General features: G+C 38.0%; 4 protein-coding genes across 5 annotated transcripts; 1 reads left to right on the top strand and 3 right to left on the bottom strand.

Moving 5' to 3' along the window:
- LOC104757441 (probable receptor-like protein kinase At1g30570) lies at nt 827-4213 on the top strand. Its single transcript, XM_010480177.2, has one exon. The coding sequence runs from the start codon at nt 1504-1506 to the stop codon at nt 4054-4056; it is 2553 nt and encodes an 850-aa protein (XP_010478479.1). The 5' UTR covers nt 827-1503; the 3' UTR covers nt 4057-4213.
- Nucleotides 4313-7973, bottom strand: LOC104757442 (obg-like ATPase 1). The gene is made up of 12 exons (XM_010480178.2): nt 7765-7973; nt 7224-7391; nt 6979-7102; nt 6725-6816; nt 6460-6558; nt 6247-6360; nt 5899-5963; nt 5639-5755; nt 5451-5526; nt 5199-5291; nt 4821-4871; nt 4313-4674 (listed from the first exon to the last, which is right to left on the bottom strand). Exons 1-12 carry the CDS (start codon nt 7849-7851, stop codon nt 4576-4578), a joined length of 1185 nt encoding a protein of 394 aa, XP_010478480.1. The 5' UTR covers nt 7852-7973; the 3' UTR covers nt 4313-4575.
- LOC104757443 (RNA polymerase I-specific transcription initiation factor rrn3-like) lies at nt 8223-12206 on the bottom strand. Of its 2 annotated transcripts, none has more exons than XM_010480179.1 (16): nt 11996-12206; nt 11699-11818; nt 11531-11611; nt 11377-11448; nt 11205-11276; nt 10893-11105; nt 10684-10800; nt 10500-10604; nt 10248-10373; nt 10082-10150; nt 9869-9975; nt 9683-9766; nt 9495-9582; nt 9209-9322; nt 8940-9106; nt 8223-8640 (listed from the first exon to the last, which is right to left on the bottom strand). In XM_010480179.1, exons 2-16 carry the CDS (start codon nt 11813-11815, stop codon nt 8379-8381), a joined length of 1794 nt encoding a protein of 597 aa, XP_010478481.1. In that variant the 5' UTR covers nt 11816-11818; nt 11996-12206; the 3' UTR covers nt 8223-8378. The 2 variants fall into 2 exon arrangements, with proteins under 2 accessions (XP_010478481.1, XP_010478483.1); XM_010480181.2 differs by having other exon boundaries at nt 11699-11821; nt 11996-12189.
- Nucleotides 12418-16505, bottom strand: LOC104757444 (subtilisin-like protease SBT2.1). The gene is made up of 10 exons (XM_010480182.2): nt 15947-16505; nt 15511-15643; nt 15020-15417; nt 14850-14945; nt 14700-14772; nt 14322-14604; nt 13906-14231; nt 13550-13820; nt 13182-13463; nt 12418-13025 (listed from the first exon to the last, which is right to left on the bottom strand). The coding sequence occupies exons 1-10, from the start codon at nt 16165-16167 to the stop codon at nt 12604-12606; spliced, it is 2505 nt and encodes an 834-aa protein (XP_010478484.1). The 5' UTR covers nt 16168-16505; the 3' UTR covers nt 12418-12603.

Here is a 17479-nt window from a genome sequence, read left to right on the forward strand (position 1 = left end):
CCTAAATTTAAATTTGTTAACCCAAGCCTAAAAAAAAAAAAAATATCTAATGAAAAATCAGTTTTTTGTGTTTATGGTATTTTTGGAAAATAAAACTTTTGTATGATTTTTGGAAAAATAAAACTCAAGTGTTGTATTTTTGGCATATTGTGAGAAGAAGACTGATTTTGTTTTTGGTAATAGTTTTTCAATTGTAACACTTTTTTTTTTTGGTGAACTTCTGGTTTTGTCACATGTTGTTCCAACATAACTATAATCAAATTCCTAATCAATAAGTTATCTTCATAAGTAATGATGAGAGAAAAAAACTAATATAGTTAAATAAATAACCAAATTGTCTTATTATTGTATTTATAAAATTTTATCTTTTGCCAACTTGATAATTATTCCATGTCCTCTATTTATACTATATATTTTTTTTCCTGTTATTTCAAACGTAGAAAAATGTACGTTAAAATTTTAAAAATTTCGAGTCAAATAGAATGTTAGTTTTTGGTAGGCAAATAGAATGGTAGTTTGTAATAGCTACTGAATTATAGTAGTTGTTATTAACAACTATTACTATGAGTGTTTTTCTTTTTTAATGTTTGGCACATGAGTGTTATCAACTTCAAAGAGAGGAGGAATGGTGGTGATGCGGTTCTTCGTACTTAACCTCCTCTTTGGTAAATGGAACAAACAAACAAACAAGAAGCAACACACACAAATCACTTTAATTAATTATGATCATCAGAGGATATATAATAAAAAGAAGAGAATCACTTGCCCTTATAAATATATATATATATATATATATATTTTTTTTTAAACAAATATTCAAAGAAAGGTTTATTCTTTCTTTCTCATTTTCCAATCTGTTCCAACAAAACAACCCATGTTCATCATTTCTTCTTTGTCCAGATAACAACGCTATATCAGCTTTCCATCTTTCTTTCTCCCTCAAAAAGAATTTGCCTCTTTTGTTCAAACCAGCATCTTTGTGTTCTTCTTGGGCTTTCTCATTTCCTGCGTTTGATTCCATCTCCATTTGGTTTTTTTTTTCTTTTTTCCACTTAAAGATTCTTACTTTGTTCTGTTCTTCTTTAAACTTCTTATTGTGGACTCTCTTTCTCTTTTTGGTAGGCTGTGTTTCAGATCTAGTAGCTTATTTGATTGCTTACTGCAAAAGGGGCACAACAAAAGTTGAAATCTTTGGTTTGTTTTGTTTACCTTTGCATTGCCTTCTTGTCAAGAAATTTTCAGCATTTTTTAAATTGATTTGCCAAAAAAAGCTGCAAGTTTCTGCTTTTGAGAGACTCGTTTTGGTCCTCTTGAGACAGAGCATCATTTGGGAAATCCCTGTTTCCTGGAGGAGCTAGAGTATCATTTGGGGAATCCTTGTTTCCTGGAGGAGCTAGATAGTGGTTTTGCATACCTATAGTTGAACATCATTGTCTCTTGGTGTAAGATTCAGTAGCTGTGATCGATTTTAAGGGTGATTTTAGGGTTCTTTGAGTGGTGGCTATGTCGAAGCTAAGGAAAAAAGTTCTGGAACTTGTTATATGTGTGTTAATAGTCTTCACTTGTGTTGTTGCCTATGGAGAAGCTCAGTCCAAGAGTTTCCTTGTAAATTGTGGCTCAAATACTACAACCGAAGTAGATGGAAGAACATGGGTTGGTGATTTATCTCCCAACAAGAGTTTGACCTTGCAAGGATTTGATGCTACTACTACTACTGCTGCATCCACTTCGAAACCAAGTTCTGAGTTATATAAGACTGCTCTTGTGTTCGAGTCTGTGTTAAACTATACATTTGAAGGTATAACTCATGGGAATTACTTTGTCAGGCTCCATTTCAGCCCTTTCGCCATTGAGAACCACAATGTGAATGAGTCTTCCTTCAGCGTCTATGCAGATGGTCTGAGACTAATGCGTGACATCAACATCCCTGGAGAAATCGCGCATAAAAATCTAATCTTGCAAAGCTCTAGTCACAATGCTACTGCCACTTCCTTGGTTAAAGAGTTTCTTTTACCTATCGGACAGGGGAAACTGGTTTTAAGTTTCTTACCGCAGAAAGGGTCTTTCGGTTTTGTCAATGCTATTGAGATAGTTCCTGTTGATGATAAGCTTTTCAAGGAAACAGTTACTAAAGTGGGTGGAAGCGAAGTGGAGCTTGGCTTGGGAGGACGAGGGATAGAGACTATGTATAGGCTAAACGTTGGTGGTCCAAAGCTAGGTCCAAGCCAAGATCTTAAGCTATATAGAACATGGGAAACAGATTCAAGCTACATGGTGATTGAGAACGCTGGTGTAGATGTCAAGAACAGCTCAAATATCACTTATGCTTTTCCTAATGAATCGCCTGTGGCTCCTCTTCTTGTTTATGAAACTGCTAGGACGATGACGAACACTGAAGTCTTGGAGAAACGGTTCAACATATCTTGGAAATTTGAAGTGGATCCTAATTTCGACTACTTGGTGAGGCTTCATTTCTGCGAGCTGGTTGTTGATAAGCAGAACCAGAGGATATTTAGGATATACATAAACAACCAGACGGCTGCTGGTAACTTTGATATATTTGCTCATGCGGGAGGGAAGAACAAAGGTATTTATCAAGATTACTTTGATCCGGTCTCCTCTAAGAACGACATTCTCTGGATTCAACTCGGACCTGACACATCTGTTGGTGCTTCTGGCACTGATGCTCTTTTAAGTGGTCTTGAGATATTCAAGCTCAGCAAAAATGGGAATCTTGCTCATCTCATTAGGTTTGATTCGACTGGTCACTCGGTAGATGACTCAAAGATGAGGATTATTTGGATCAGTGTTGGTGCTGGTGTAGCAACTATCATCTTTGTCATGTTCTTGGGAATCTTGGTAGTATGTTTCTGCAAGAAAAGGCGAAACAAAGCAAATGAGTCCAAAAACAATCCTCCCGGGTGGCGTCCATTGTTCTTGCATGTTAATAACAGTACTGCAAACGCCAAAGCAACGGGAGGCTCGCTGAGACTGAACACACTTGCGGCATCTACAATGGGTAGGAAGTTTACACTAGCTGAGATTCGTGCAGCTACCAAGAACTTTGATGATGGTTTAGCTATTGGAGTTGGAGGGTTTGGTAAGGTCTACAGAGGAGAGCTTGAAGATGGAACTCTCATAGCTATAAAACGAGCCACCCCACATTCTCAGCAAGGACTTGCTGAATTTGAAACTGAAATCGTGATGCTTTCAAGACTTAGGCATAGGCATCTTGTGTCTTTGATCGGGTTCTGCGATGAGCACAATGAGATGATCTTGGTTTATGAATACATGGCAAATGGAACTCTGAGGAGTCATCTATTTGGAAGCAATCTTCCTCCGTTATCATGGAAGCAACGTCTTGAAGCTTGTATAGGCTCTGCGCGAGGATTGCATTACCTTCACACAGGTTCTGAGAGAGGAATCATCCACAGAGATGTTAAAACAACAAACATACTACTAGACGAGAACTTTGTGGCAAAGATGTCTGATTTTGGGCTGTCGAAAGCTGGACCGTCCATGGACCATACTCATGTCAGTACAGCTGTGAAAGGAAGTTTCGGGTATCTTGATCCTGAGTACTTTAGAAGGCAACAGTTAACAGAGAAGTCAGATGTTTATTCTTTTGGTGTTGTGTTGTTCGAAGCTGTTTGTGCTAGAGCTGTTATAAACCCGACTTTGCCTAAAGACCAGATCAACCTTGCCGAATGGGCTTTAAGCTGGCAAAAACAGAGATCTCTCGAGTCCATCATCGACCCGAATCTGAGGGGAATCTATAGTCCTGAGTCGTTGGAGAAGTATGGGGAGATAGCAGAGAAGTGCTTAGCAGATGAAGGGAAGAACAGGCCAATGATGGGAGAAGTTTTGTGGAGCTTGGAGTATGTTTTGCAGCTTCATGAAGCTTGGCTGCGCAAACAGAATGGAGAAAACTCGTTTTCGAGCAGCCAAGCTTTAGAAGAAACGCCAGAGAGCTTTACTCTTCCTGCTTCTTCCATTCAAGATTCCTCAGAAACTGAAAAGAGCCAAACAGGATCAACTCTTCACAACTTAGCGTAGAGGGAGCAATTGGTTTGACCAACGCCAAAATAATTCTTTTGTTCTTTTGTTTTAATTTGTTATATGATCTTTCTATTCATGAGCTCTTAGTAATGGAGCTTGTAATATCGTGACATTTGCAAATATAATTATTCTTTAAGGTATTGATTTTGTTTCTCATTTTCTCCATTTGTTTCCATTTAGTCTCTGAACTTGAGCGATGATAGACTGGTTTGTATGATCAACAGAAGATACATATCACAGAAAGTTTTGAAAAAGTGGAGAAAAACTTATTGGAAAGAGTTGTAAACGATATAGTAGTAGGCTTAATACTCTGTCTCAAGGTAAAACATATGTCTTAGCTAAGCTGAAAAGTAAAAGGAACAACCGAACAAGAGTTACAAAATAGTTTTTTTGTTTGCTAAAGCCACTCAAAAACTGTAACTTTCAGAACAGAAAATACAGTTCGGTTCCTCTCTCGGAACTGGATAAAGCTTTCAGATCCAGAGAGAATACCGCGAATAGGTAGAGAGATGGGTCTCATTTCTTCCCACCACCAGAAACATTGAACTTGAAGAAAATGATATCGCCGTCCTGAACAACATATGTTTTCCCCTCCTGTCTGTACTTTCCTGCAGCCTGCATTAGTTGAAAGGATTGTAAATCAGAACAATACAGTGAACCATAGAGAATTTTCTTCAGCAAGCGATTAATTTAACAATGCCATTTTCAACGAGGATTATATCATGTCTGTTTTTAAAGGAAAGGGAATCATAGACAAGTACCTTGACAGCAGGTTCATTGCCGAGTTCCTTGAGATCCTCGAATTTCATGACCTGTGAAATTAACAATAATGGAATAAATCACATCGAATTTCAAACTAGACAAATCAGGTAAACAATTGATTGGTTTCTGAAAGTGATGAATCTATATATGGTTTGTATTAGGATTCTGCTTTGATATCTACAGGCCTAAATAGATCCAAACAATTACTAGTAAATCAATACAAAGATGAATATGAGAATATGCAAGCCTTGTTTATGTCGGGGAAAACATAATAAAGAATATATAAACTATTTAACAGAACGAATCATCAAAAAACCGAGGGAAAGGGATATCAAATAGTGAATTGACCAAGATTCAAGAGAAACGAGAAGGCAAACCTCAGCACAAATAAATCCTCTCTCAAAATCAGTATGAATGGCCCCTGCAGCTTGTGGAGCCTTTGACTGCCGTCGGATTTGCCAGCACTTCACCTGAAAATCAAAATATCATTGATAGATGTATTTATAAACAATCAAATTCCAGCAAATATATCTTACTTGACACTTTACACTGACCATACACTATCAGATAGCTCATAACAGTATGGGGTGAAGCCAAGTAAGTTACTAGTAAAGTGGAATTGTTAATACCTCATCAGGCCCTGCTGTAAAGAAATATATGAGGTTAATGGCTGAAAATCCAGTTTTGATGATCCTCGGAAGAGCACTGTAACCGCAGCAATGACTATTAGATTCAAATTAACAGGTTCATGAAGAAAATCTTTTTCAGGAGCAACTATTCCTTTGCAGGAAGGCTATGACATTCTTTTATTACTAACCTTTGCAGTTTGTTCTCCTCGCAATACTTTGCTGCTTCATCTGGGGGCATATCAGCAAGAGTCCTTTCAAAAACACCACTGAAAGGAATCATAGTATCACCACCGTGTTCTTGAACCCTACATGACGATGAAGCATATTTAGTTAGAGAAAGTATATTAAGGTAAGTAAACGTGTCAGCACACCGCCATAAAGAAACTTTTGCAGCAACAGAGGGGAAAGAATGTTTTAACAAAGTTTGTGAAGGGATATATATAAGTACCAGGCATGAATCTTCGGCAAGAACTTGTTTTTCTTCCTCTGGTAGTCTCTCTCATTCATATTAATCTGTAATTCAAATTCGAGAGCAATCAGTTATCACAACAAACAACTTGCCTCTATGAGACATTTAGTTGAAACAAACATGAAAACATAAGGATCAGCAAAGGTTAATGAATACATTTTGGTTAATTTGCAAGCAAACAGTACAAAAAATAGACAGTATGCCTTTACATTTTGCAAACTGACCCAAAAAAATTTGTTGGAACAAAATTGCCGACTTAGATATCAAAAAGAAGCAAAAAATAGAAACGACAGTTACAGAAAGAGATCAAGATTCAAGACTACTCACCAAGTAAACAACGGGCTTAGCAGAAAGCAATTGAAAAGTGTTCAAAATCTCGATATCAGCTGTTTTCCAGTCCCCAAAACGGACATCTTTTCCATCTTCCAGCCAAGCTTTTACCTATACCAGAGAGATACAGTCATTTTTCGGCCAATAAATAATCAATCACCAGTAACATTCACAGAACAAGACTGCATGGTTGTCAAGTCATAAGCATACCTTTTGCAAGAGCTCAAGTTCTATTTTTAGCTGCTTATCATTGCTCCTCTTCATGCTCTTCTCGACATCATCAATCTTCTTTCCAACGAATTCAATATCCTAAATTCCCACCAAAGAATTCAGTATGAAACCAAAACAAAAATGGATGTAATGAATAACAAGATCCAACTGATACAAACTATAGACAACTGCATTAATACACGCAAAATGGATTTCACGAGTTCGGAGATATCCCAGTCAATATCTGTTAAGAGATTTGATTTACCTTTAGCCGCAACTCTTCAGTAATGGTCTCCAAATCTCTAACGGGATCAACGATATCATCGACATGGATAATATCAGCATCTTCAAAAGCACCTGCATAGAGAAGAAAAAAATACAAAAGTTTTTAACCAGTCTCTCTCCTTCAGGAGCTCAATACAGCAGAAGCAGCATGTGCAGTCTAATTTCAACCATGCATCAAACTAAAAACAAAGTTGGCACTAGGAGAAAGAAAGAAAAAGAAGGATAGACTCATACGTAAAACGTGAAAGATTCCATCAACAGCACGAATATGGGACAAGAAGTTGTTTCCAAGTCCCTGTCCTTCATGAGCTCCTCTAACAAGCCCAGCAATGTCATGAATTTCCAAGAAAGCTGGAACCTGGAGGTATTCACAATAGACAGAAGTCAGCTTGAACAACATGCCCCATTCATGGGAGTAAATTCAGGTAGTAAAATCTCTTGCCTAACAGCAAGTCATGAACTAAAGCTACAAAACTTACCTCACTCTTTGGCTTTAACGTTTGGCAAAGCCAATCGAACCTCTCATCAGGGATATTCACACGTGCCTCATTAGGCTCAATGGTACAAAAGGGGAAATTCTCAGCTGGAATTGAAAGCTTTGTAAGCGTGTTGAAAAGAGTAGATTTCCCAACATTTGGCAATCCAACCTGTACGATGCCACAAACACAAAAAGAAAAAGCCCATGGTGAGTTACAAGCCATGATTCTCAACATCATCATCATCATCATATCAACCATGAATTCTACAATCAAACTTAATCACTGTATCAAAGAAGCAGTTTCTACAAGAGCACAGTGACAGACACAACGAAACTAACAATATACTCATGCATCACTCCTCTGTATGAGTTAATAGATCTCCACCAAGCAAAACTCAGAAGAAATCAAAAACACACTTTTTATGGATAAAAAAGTATTGCGATTAGCAAATCATCTATTCACCATTCGAAATGAATCAACTTGGATTCTAAAGAAGAAAAAAAAAAGCAAAGATGAAGAGAGAGAGAGATGAAGAATTTACAATTCCGATCTTGAGGTGAGAAGAGAAACGGCCAAGAATAGGCCTCTCTACGGGACCTGCTTCTTTAGCTTTGGCTTTCGGAGGCATCTTTTTCCCAAAAAGTGTCGAGCTTGAAAGTGAAGCGGAGCTGAGAGATAGATTCTCTTAGGGTTTTTGCTGAATTAAACAAAGTAGAAGAAAGCTACAAGAGACGCCGATGCTGAGAAGAGAGGTAGTGAGGTTAAAGTGGAGACTGGGTCAGCTGGTTCACTGACCGGTCTAAATCGGAGAGACATTTCCCGGTTTACCTCGAACCATTGCGGGACACTTCCCGGTTTAACTCGAACCAATTGCGTGACATTTACAAAAATTAAGAGCTAGCTTCTATAATTAACCGATTGTGGACAAAAGTAAACCAAATTGAACCCAAAACCAAATTAAGTTAAATGGCCATTTCAGCTTATAATTAAACCAAATTAAGTTAGGTAACCGTATCAAAAGATTGAATTAGTTTGAGTCAATTTTTACTTCATAGATATGTCATTCAAAATTTTCCTACAAAAGCACATCACATTAACTATAAGAGATTGTAATAAGAAACCTAATTTGCAAAATTGCATTCCCTCTTCTCTCCACTAGATTAAGAAGGATTCAGGAGGACTAGTGGATGGTCTGATTCTTGAAGGCATCTTTAAGAGCCTCTCTGTTTCTCGCATGAAAGAGTATTTAGGAGTTATAGACATCTCCTCCTTATCATGTTCAACGTCATCGACATCGTCGCAGTCCTCCTCAGTCTCTGCAGTCTCTGTCTCTGCATCTTCATTCACTACGACCTCATCATCGTCGTAATAAGTCGTTTTCACCTCTGACCATAAGTTGAAGTGCGGGGAGATTAAGCTTCAAGAATTGACAAGATAAAACGTGTGAGAAAGAGAGTAAAACCTATGCATGTAATGCAACTACTTTGATTCATCAGACATTTTATCATATAGAAACATAGTTTTCAATGACTTTAGTATTTTTCAATTCTATCATTTGTTTGACAACTAATGTCATTTAAAGACTGCAATTAAGATATATGCAGTAGAATTTGCATCAAATTCATCCAGTGAGTCAAGAAACTTGTATAAGATTCTCATATTGATTTGCATTTACTTCGGAAGAGAAAAATATATCTAAGAGTAAAGAGAGTAAACCTGCTAGACTTTTTCAACAAGCACGGGTCAAGCCTTTCAAAGCCACCAAAAGCACGAGAGAGTTCAGACTCCTGTAGGTCATCGAAATTGAAGGCTTCTGAGACAACAAACAGACCACCAGTTTTCGCTTGTTTAAGGAACTCGGAAACTACAGACGGAAGGCACACCTGTTCACAAACAAAACGAAAGGTTCAGCTTAATGCATGGGAGTTAAGACCACTTAAAATAACAGTTGAGCTATGACAAGAAAATCATTAAGCGTTAGTCACCATCAATGGGTTTAGTTTGTGACATAAAATCGACTCCAATGGTGTAAGCAGCGACTGAAAGCGAGGAATGTCCAGGATGGATCTCATACGGAAACATAGGACATACAAGATTGCCTACAATCACAGAAAAGTAACAACTTTAAGTTATACATGATTCCAAACGCCGATAAGCTTCTGGTAAGGGTAAGAATATTAAAAAGGATTAGTAACTAGAGACGTCAATAATAAAACAGAAGATTTCTTATGGAATAAAAAGTCATTAGATGGTCTTAAACTTGAATTATACCTGACATCCAGAATAGAACACTTGGTGTGCTTTTGGCTTCATACCATCGTTGCATGTTCTGCAATATTCCGCACACTCGTCCACCAATCTAGGATTTCAGCAAAAGTGAAACTATGTTACAACAAAGTGAAACTTGAATCAGATCAAACAATTATATTTTTTCCGGTTTTAACAATCTCTCTTTGTACCTTTTCAACATGCTAGCAACAAAAGAAGGAGGCAAAAACTTTCCACGAGACAAGTAGCTAGCTAGATAAGACACTGCACTCATCCTGTTAAAGTACAGGGAGAAAACAAAAGCATAAACAAGTGGTGATTAGAAAGAGTATTATCATGCAGAGTAATCTTTACCACAAAGAATAAGATGAACTCGCCTATTAAGTCGAGTTGTGTTGCTGGAGAGATATATCTCCAACAGCTTACTGGCAAATTTTACACCACAATTTTCAGGATCTAGCGAGCACGCATAGAACATCAGAAACTGCAGATGTAAGTAAAGTGAGTCTAATGCCGAGAATCAACTAGAGTGCTACAAAGCCTACAATGACGAACTTTATAGTATGTAAGGTGATAGCTTTGATTCCTACCTGTGAAAATTTTGTTTTGCACGTGTTCAGAATATAGTTCTCAAACGACTCAAAGAGGATTTCAAAAACCTACGTCAAAATGAAAAACAGAACCACCAAAGGATTAATTAATCTACCACAAAGGAAAGAAAAAAATATGTTGATGAAGTACCATTTGGTGCCATACCTCATCCAACCGACCAGAGTTTTGACAAAATTTGAGATGTTTAAAAGATCGGACCATCAATTTGTCCAACAGATCAGAGACTACATTTCCATGTGAAGTATATTGATATAAAGCCCCTAGTTGAAACTGTAAAAAAGTATCAAATTTATAAATGATGGCTTCACCAGGAAAGCAGAGGTCATGTCCAACATTTCACAGTTAAAAAAATGGCATCTTGTAATCTAGCAACTCTGCATAGATAGCAAAAAATACCTCGTCTCCTTCATTCATAGTGCTTTCAACTGCATATTCAAGTTCCATATCAAACATGCCTCTATTAGAGTCATCTTGGAGAATATCATCCGATCCAATTTCCAACTACAAAGATGCTTTAGCATATCATTCACTCACTTAACTTACTGCCTACATTTGTATAGACAAATTTACATCTACTTACATCCAAATCTCGCAACCTCTCCATCACCACCATAAAAATCATGCTGCCAACAACTTTTCCGAGTGGGCTATTCTCCAACTTCAACAGGTTATCCACATATGTCAATGTCACTATAAACTACAAGAAAATAAGATATTTCTCAATTTTAACCGACGATATAAACTCACTGTTACATTGTCTATATTTTAACCCAAAACAAAAGAGCTTACAGAGTCCTTAATGTGAATTTTAGGCATTCTCTGCGCAAGTATAGGCGCTAATTTCGAGGGAGCAAGAGGAATTAGATAAGAAATCTTGTGAAGGGCTTCATGCACCCGCAAATGAACTTCCTCCTTCTTTTCATCCGTCACAGAAGGAGGTGGAATGAAATTACTTACGAGCATATTCAAACAAAGGTCCAGATATTTCCCACTAGTAACGGCCTAATGATGGGAAACAACAAAAGCACAAAATGTTAATCTCTTCAACTAGATTATATATATATATTCATTGAAATGAAGGGTAGCTGCTGAGCTGTGTACCAGTGATATGATTAGGTCCACCAATGCATCCATAACGTTAGGTCTATGATTCCACAAGCTCATTGTAAAAATCTAATCACAATAAATGGGATTAAATTCAGAGGATCTGTATCAAACAACGATTAAAATTATATGGATTCAACTATAAGCTCATGCAAAAAAAGGAACTTACAGTAGAAAGAAGATCTCTATGATGAACTACATCTATGCAAGCAACAGATCCTGATAGAACTTTCAAGAGTGTCTGCAAAACGAAGATATTTTTAGCAACGACAAACTCAAAACAAGAATTGATTGTCATAATGAGGGAGGGAAAAGGAACACACCTCAAGCTGCACCACTGCATCGAAATCAGAATATTTAGGGTACATCATTCCAATAAGCTGAGTATAATGGTCGGTATCCCCCTGAATTTTGAGAAAAGAAAACACTTTTAAAGAACACAAACACGCATATATATACTTTTGTGTGCTTGGAAGATCTGCAATACTCACATTTTGGACAGATGCAAGCGCTTTTCTAACGGCATGCACCAACTGTGTGTCACTATATTCAGTGTTTTCCACAGGATTTGAGCAGAAAGGAACACTCAGAACTGCTTGTGCTCCCATTATCTACTAATGATGAACATAACAATCCATCACAATACGCAGAGTAGAAAAGTAAAATAGATTTTTTCAAATGGGGAATAACGAATCCTAACAATTTGCTTCTAAGCCAGGAAACGAACGCATGGTGTTGAAATCGAAAACCAAATTCCACTATAAAAAAAAAAAGTTTAGACAACTCACAACGATGATCAATTGTACTCGCTCTGCTTCACTTTAGCTATGCAGCCTCAGGTACCAGAAGATAGCAAATTTCGCCAAAATTTCAAAAATTTATACGAACCCTCGAAAACGTTAGAGGGTTAAGCTTGTGTGATTCTCCAACGTCTTCTCTGTGTGGGCTAAGGAGGCAGAGGAAGAACAAATAGACAAGTTCGATGGATCCGCTAAACCCTCGAAATAACCTTTAACTCTTCTTTATATACTTAAAGCTAATGACGAAAATACCCCGTGTATTTGTATTTGACTTTTATATTCAGTGTTTGTTACTCCCGGAAACAAAGCTCAAGATTCAACAAGAAAGGTCCGCCTGTCTAGGACTCGATCTTGGTACTAACCCATAACGATCAAAGTCAAATCGGAGAAACAAGAATCAAAAGAGTGGATTAGATTTAATTCAACAAACTTCATCATTCCAAACACATTTACAAACTACAAAATCTCTCTAACGCTTTTTAAGCAATGCACAAAAACATACATTAACTAATCTCCAAAACAATATCAACTCTTTCAAGTTTGTTTCATCATCACACTAAAAAAAAAAAAAAACTCTGCATATAACAACCTATTTTTCAGACAGCAATCTTGTAGATGACTGCAACCGGAATGTTAACAACATGACCTCTATCTCCAAACAGGCCAATTCTCCCAAAACTCGCCATTGAAACATTCTTCATCGCTCCAAGGACAACAGTCAAGACCCGTGTCTGCCCGTTTCCGATTGTAAACTTGGCAGGTGAGACCTTAACGGAGACTGAGTCCGGTGCCTTCCAACCGACTTTATATGTTTCGTTTGTAGCCGTGGTTGCAATATTAGTGACCCATCTTAGGACTGTTCGAGTACCAACGAGCTTAGCTATTGTGACTGAAGGTAGGTTCAGGTCAGAGGCTGCGAGGGAGGAGTTGTACGCCGAGCAGCTTTCACCAGTGTAGTTCAGAACAACCGGAGATGATCCGTTGATGCCACAAAGAAACTTCATGTATTCATTGTAACCTACATTTGCAGCAACACTTCATATCAGTTGTTGATCTCATATTATTTAATTGAGTTTGTTTAAAACTTATTATGTGAAAACGTCACTCCTTTTCTATATGCTCAAGGTAAAGCAAAAAAAAAAACTGAGCATTGGGGGTTAAAGAAAGCATTTACCTATGTCGAAAATCAAACCAGGGTCAAGAGCTGCAGTTGCATTGACGAATCCGCTACCCATATCAAAAGGTGTTGCAGGGGACTGACTAATGTCAGGGTTTAAGACAATGCGTTGTGCCATTATATGCTGACCCTTTCTGTCTGATAGAGAAGCTGTTGTTGAAAGTGCGGATGCAATGGCTGCAGGAGTGAAATGTGGGAACTTCTGCTTGATGAGCGCCGCAATACCTGTTACATGAGGAGCAGACATGCTTGTCCCTGATTCCATAGCGAAACGCTCACCTAGATATTGCCAATATAAGAGCTCAAAAAGACTAGTAGAAACACAGAATGGGAAATGTTATAAGGAGAAATGAGAATATGTGTACCTTGGAAATCAGTTGTACCAATGCCGAGAGGACTCCAAGCGCCCCATATAGCGTTTCCGGGAGCTACTATATTGGGTTTCATTATATCAGCATCAACGAAAGAATCATCTTCTGGGTCAGGTCCCCTAGCAGAGAAGTACATGACCTTAGGAGCTGTAATGCCATAGGTAGGCTTCATGCCACCAACAATTCTCGCAGCTGACGCAGATCCAACAATTTTGCCTGAACCATTTTCCCTCACCAGAGAAGAATTGTAGTACCGTAGTAAAGCCTGCATGTAGACAATAGGAAGAAGTAAGTTACAATCCTGTTCAGAGTGTAATAGACTACTTCGCAGTTAAAGATTTTGATTATACCTGAGAATCTTGAGGAGAGGAGATTAGAATTCCCGGGATATCCATTGGAGTTGAAGTCATCTGAAAACCAGCGGCGGAAGGATCTATATAGAAGACAAGGCCTGCTGCTGTTAAGTTCTTAGCTGTTATTAAGGCTTGTTTAATGGTTGAGACACCTAATATGAATCGGACAGTATAACTGCAGACGAGGATCTTTCCCTGCACCAGCTTCTGATCGAAGCTACTTGAATCTTGGCATTCCCCAACATATATAGCATCCATAACAGTTGTACCATTGCTAAGCGCATGTGTAGCTAATATAAGTTTGTGCATTGTTCTTGTACCAGCTAATAATAACATGAGAAACGGTAAGGTCAAGTCGAGGAGGATATCAAGAAAGAAGAAGCAAAGCTATAAACAACGATGGATTGGCTTACATGCGAGTCCAACTCCAGGAACAGTGACATTATTTCCAAGGATTATCGAGTTAGTATATACTCTATCATGAGATGTAGCTCCTACTGTAAAGATCCATGGACTGAAGGAAGACATGGTCTTAGGAGCTGGTCCTGTGTTTCCAGCTGCTTGCACTACAAAGATCCCAGCTTTCACAGCTGAAAACAATGCCATATCGATCGGGTTGAAGAATGTAGCAATACCAGGAGGACGTCTATTTGGTGTGATTGATAGGTTTATTATGTCAACTCCATCTTGAGCGGCCTGCAAAAAGAAAACATCCATAACCATGTCAAATATATCTAAAAAACGCCTTATCAAAGTTTGTCTTACAAAGGTACCATATTTAGTTTAGTTACCTGATCTATGGCTGCAATGATATCTGCAGCAAATCCTCCAAACCTCTTATACAATGCCTTGTAGACAGCAATACTAAACAAGAAAAGACAAGACTTCAATTTTCAACGAGTTGTCTCCAAAGTGAATATCATTTTGTGGTATCGACTTACTGAGCACGAGGAGCCATCCCACTGGCATTCCCAAGGTGATGACCGGCAACTACCACCGGGATCCCATGATTACCAGCTGCAACAGAAGCTGTGTGCCTGAACAAATCAACCAATATCAGACTTAACCATTTAGTAGTTAATTAGCATTTGAGTGGTTTATATACACTTACGTGCCATGTCCTTCACCATCAAATGGTGAAGCATCGTCCTGAGTTGAATTCAAGACACCTCTACTGAGAGCAGACTCAGCGAAATGGCGTGCTCCAATGAGTTTCCTATTGCAAGAACCGGGAGGGAAACCACTGGTAACTTCACAGACGCCAGTAAACCGAGGAGGAACCGTATATGTATGCCCCAGGATTTTGTCACTAAAACTAGGATGAGTGGGATCAATTCCAGTATCAATAAACCCTATAACTACTCCTTCCCCTGCATACTCATAACCTCCATCACGAAGCCAAGCTCCACGAGGCAAACCTAAGAACTGTGGTGTATGAGTAGTTGCTTTCTCAACCGAAAAATCCAAAACCACATTGTCCACTTCTTCCCTAGCCGCAAGTCTATCCGCCTAAAGAAGAAAAGAACCCGGTTTGGAAACTCATGAGCTCAAAACAATGAACATTTAGACATTCATATACTGTTTGTAAGACAATGTGAGTACCTGTTTTTGGGTAAGAACAGCTGAAAACCCATTAATGAGATAGTGGTAACTGTACAGCTTAAGATAATTCTCATTTCTCAATACTTTTCTCAACAACGAATCATGAACTCTAATAATAGAAGCACTTCGGTTCCTATATGTATAAACAAAGAGATTAGGATCATCAATTAGAGCATAAAGGTTTCAACTTGGAGCACAAATTCAACAAGCATGCCTTTATATCCGTTTGAGACTTTCAGGAAAAAGACCAAAGACATAAAGAGACAAGTAATCTGGGACCCAAAATTGACGAATTTTCAACATATGTCGGACTATGAAGATTAGTAAAAAAAAAACAAAAAAGACCAAACCCTCCCGCAAAAAAAATCAAGCGATTCCACGAAATTTTGATAAAAATTGAAACTTTGAAGAGAAAGGTAACTTTTTTTTTACATACAATGTTCTGTAATTTTGGGATGAAGAACAAGCGGTAAGGCTTTGTTTGGAGCTACTCGTCGATTCTCTGCCGGGGAAATGAACAGATGGACGGTCCTTGAGAGTGACAATGTAAACAGCAGAAGAAGCGGTTGCGTTTTGGTCAGAGTCATCCAGACAGAACACGGAGGACGAAACCAAACAGAGCAGAAACACGAAACGCACTAGATAAGACTCATCCATTACTCTTGAGCTGAAATTCTCAGAAGAAAAGTGGGAAAAAGTGGAAATTGCAGAGACCCATTAGAGCTCCATGGGAGTATAGTAGAGTAGCAGAAGCGTATCTCAGAAGAAGCAAAGAAGGAAGAAGAGAGAGAAAGAGAGAGAGAGAGAGAGAGAGAGAGAGTTAAGAAGAGGGTTTTAGAGAGTACAATGGTCTCAGAGTACTTTAGGCTGGAAGAAAGAAGAAAAAAGCGGTTCTCGGTTTCTGAATGTTTTTATTATTAATGCAAACTGCAAAGATCGGTGGAAGACTTTTAATTTAACTTCTCACTTGTAGTTTCTTATTGTTTCCAAGTGTGTTTATGCTTTATAATGCATCTGTATAGCACCCCTTCAATATTCATCATTCTCAAGTGTTTTTATATGAAACAATTATAGATATATTCATTTATTTGGCACACATACACATAAGTACCAGAAAAAAAACAAATTCCAAAACCCCACTTCTTGTTGATTTGCACAATTGTACTACCATTAATCAAAAGGTTGCGTTTTGATGTCCTGCTTAATGGGTTATAAAACAAGTGAAAGTGTTCATATCTAAAAAGTTTGAGTCTTTTGGTACTTCAAAATTCTTTGGTTTGTCTTTTATCTTTTAGGTGACGTTTTGTTGTATTTTCCAACGGTAAGATATTCTATGAGAAGTCGCTTTTGTTTTCTCCTTAACAAAGCATCCGTGACCCTTCTTTGACCATTTTCGGCCACTACACCAAAGCCAATGGCACCGTAACGGATTTATCTAGAACGATTAAGACCAAAATCTATTTATCCCTCGGCAGTCGGCAGCATATGAACAAATATAAACAAAGATTTAAGTATTGTGACTTTTGTCTTAATTATCTGCGACAACGATCGAGAATAAGCTGTGTGAGCTTTATATTCTAGAAACACACACATGAGATGAGGATTAAAAGCTATAGAGCAATGATTTTCACCTCATCAAAAGAAGTAGGTCCAACTTATACTTTTTAACCTTTTAATTAACACGAGTCATGACTCATTAAACTCCCTTTACATCATTGTTTTAACCGTTGGAACCCCTTTTCTTAGCAAGAACATAATGGATTCTATAGTCACTAATTCACCATCATCTTCTGCTTTGGTTTTCAACTCATATCAACACCTAAAAAGTCACTTCTTTTATGGTATATAATTGCTTTCGTTCACTAGCATTGGATCCTTCACCCTTGTAATGGAAAACACAAAGATGGTTGAAAGACAAGAACAGTTGAATTAAGCAATGAGCAGGGCCGATCCTTGAATTTTGGTGGCC

The sequence above is a fragment of the Camelina sativa genome, chromosome 17, assembly GCF_000633955.1.
Source record: "Camelina sativa cultivar DH55 chromosome 17, Cs, whole genome shotgun sequence".
Lineage (NCBI taxonomy): Eukaryota > Viridiplantae > Streptophyta > Magnoliopsida > Brassicales > Brassicaceae > Camelina > Camelina sativa.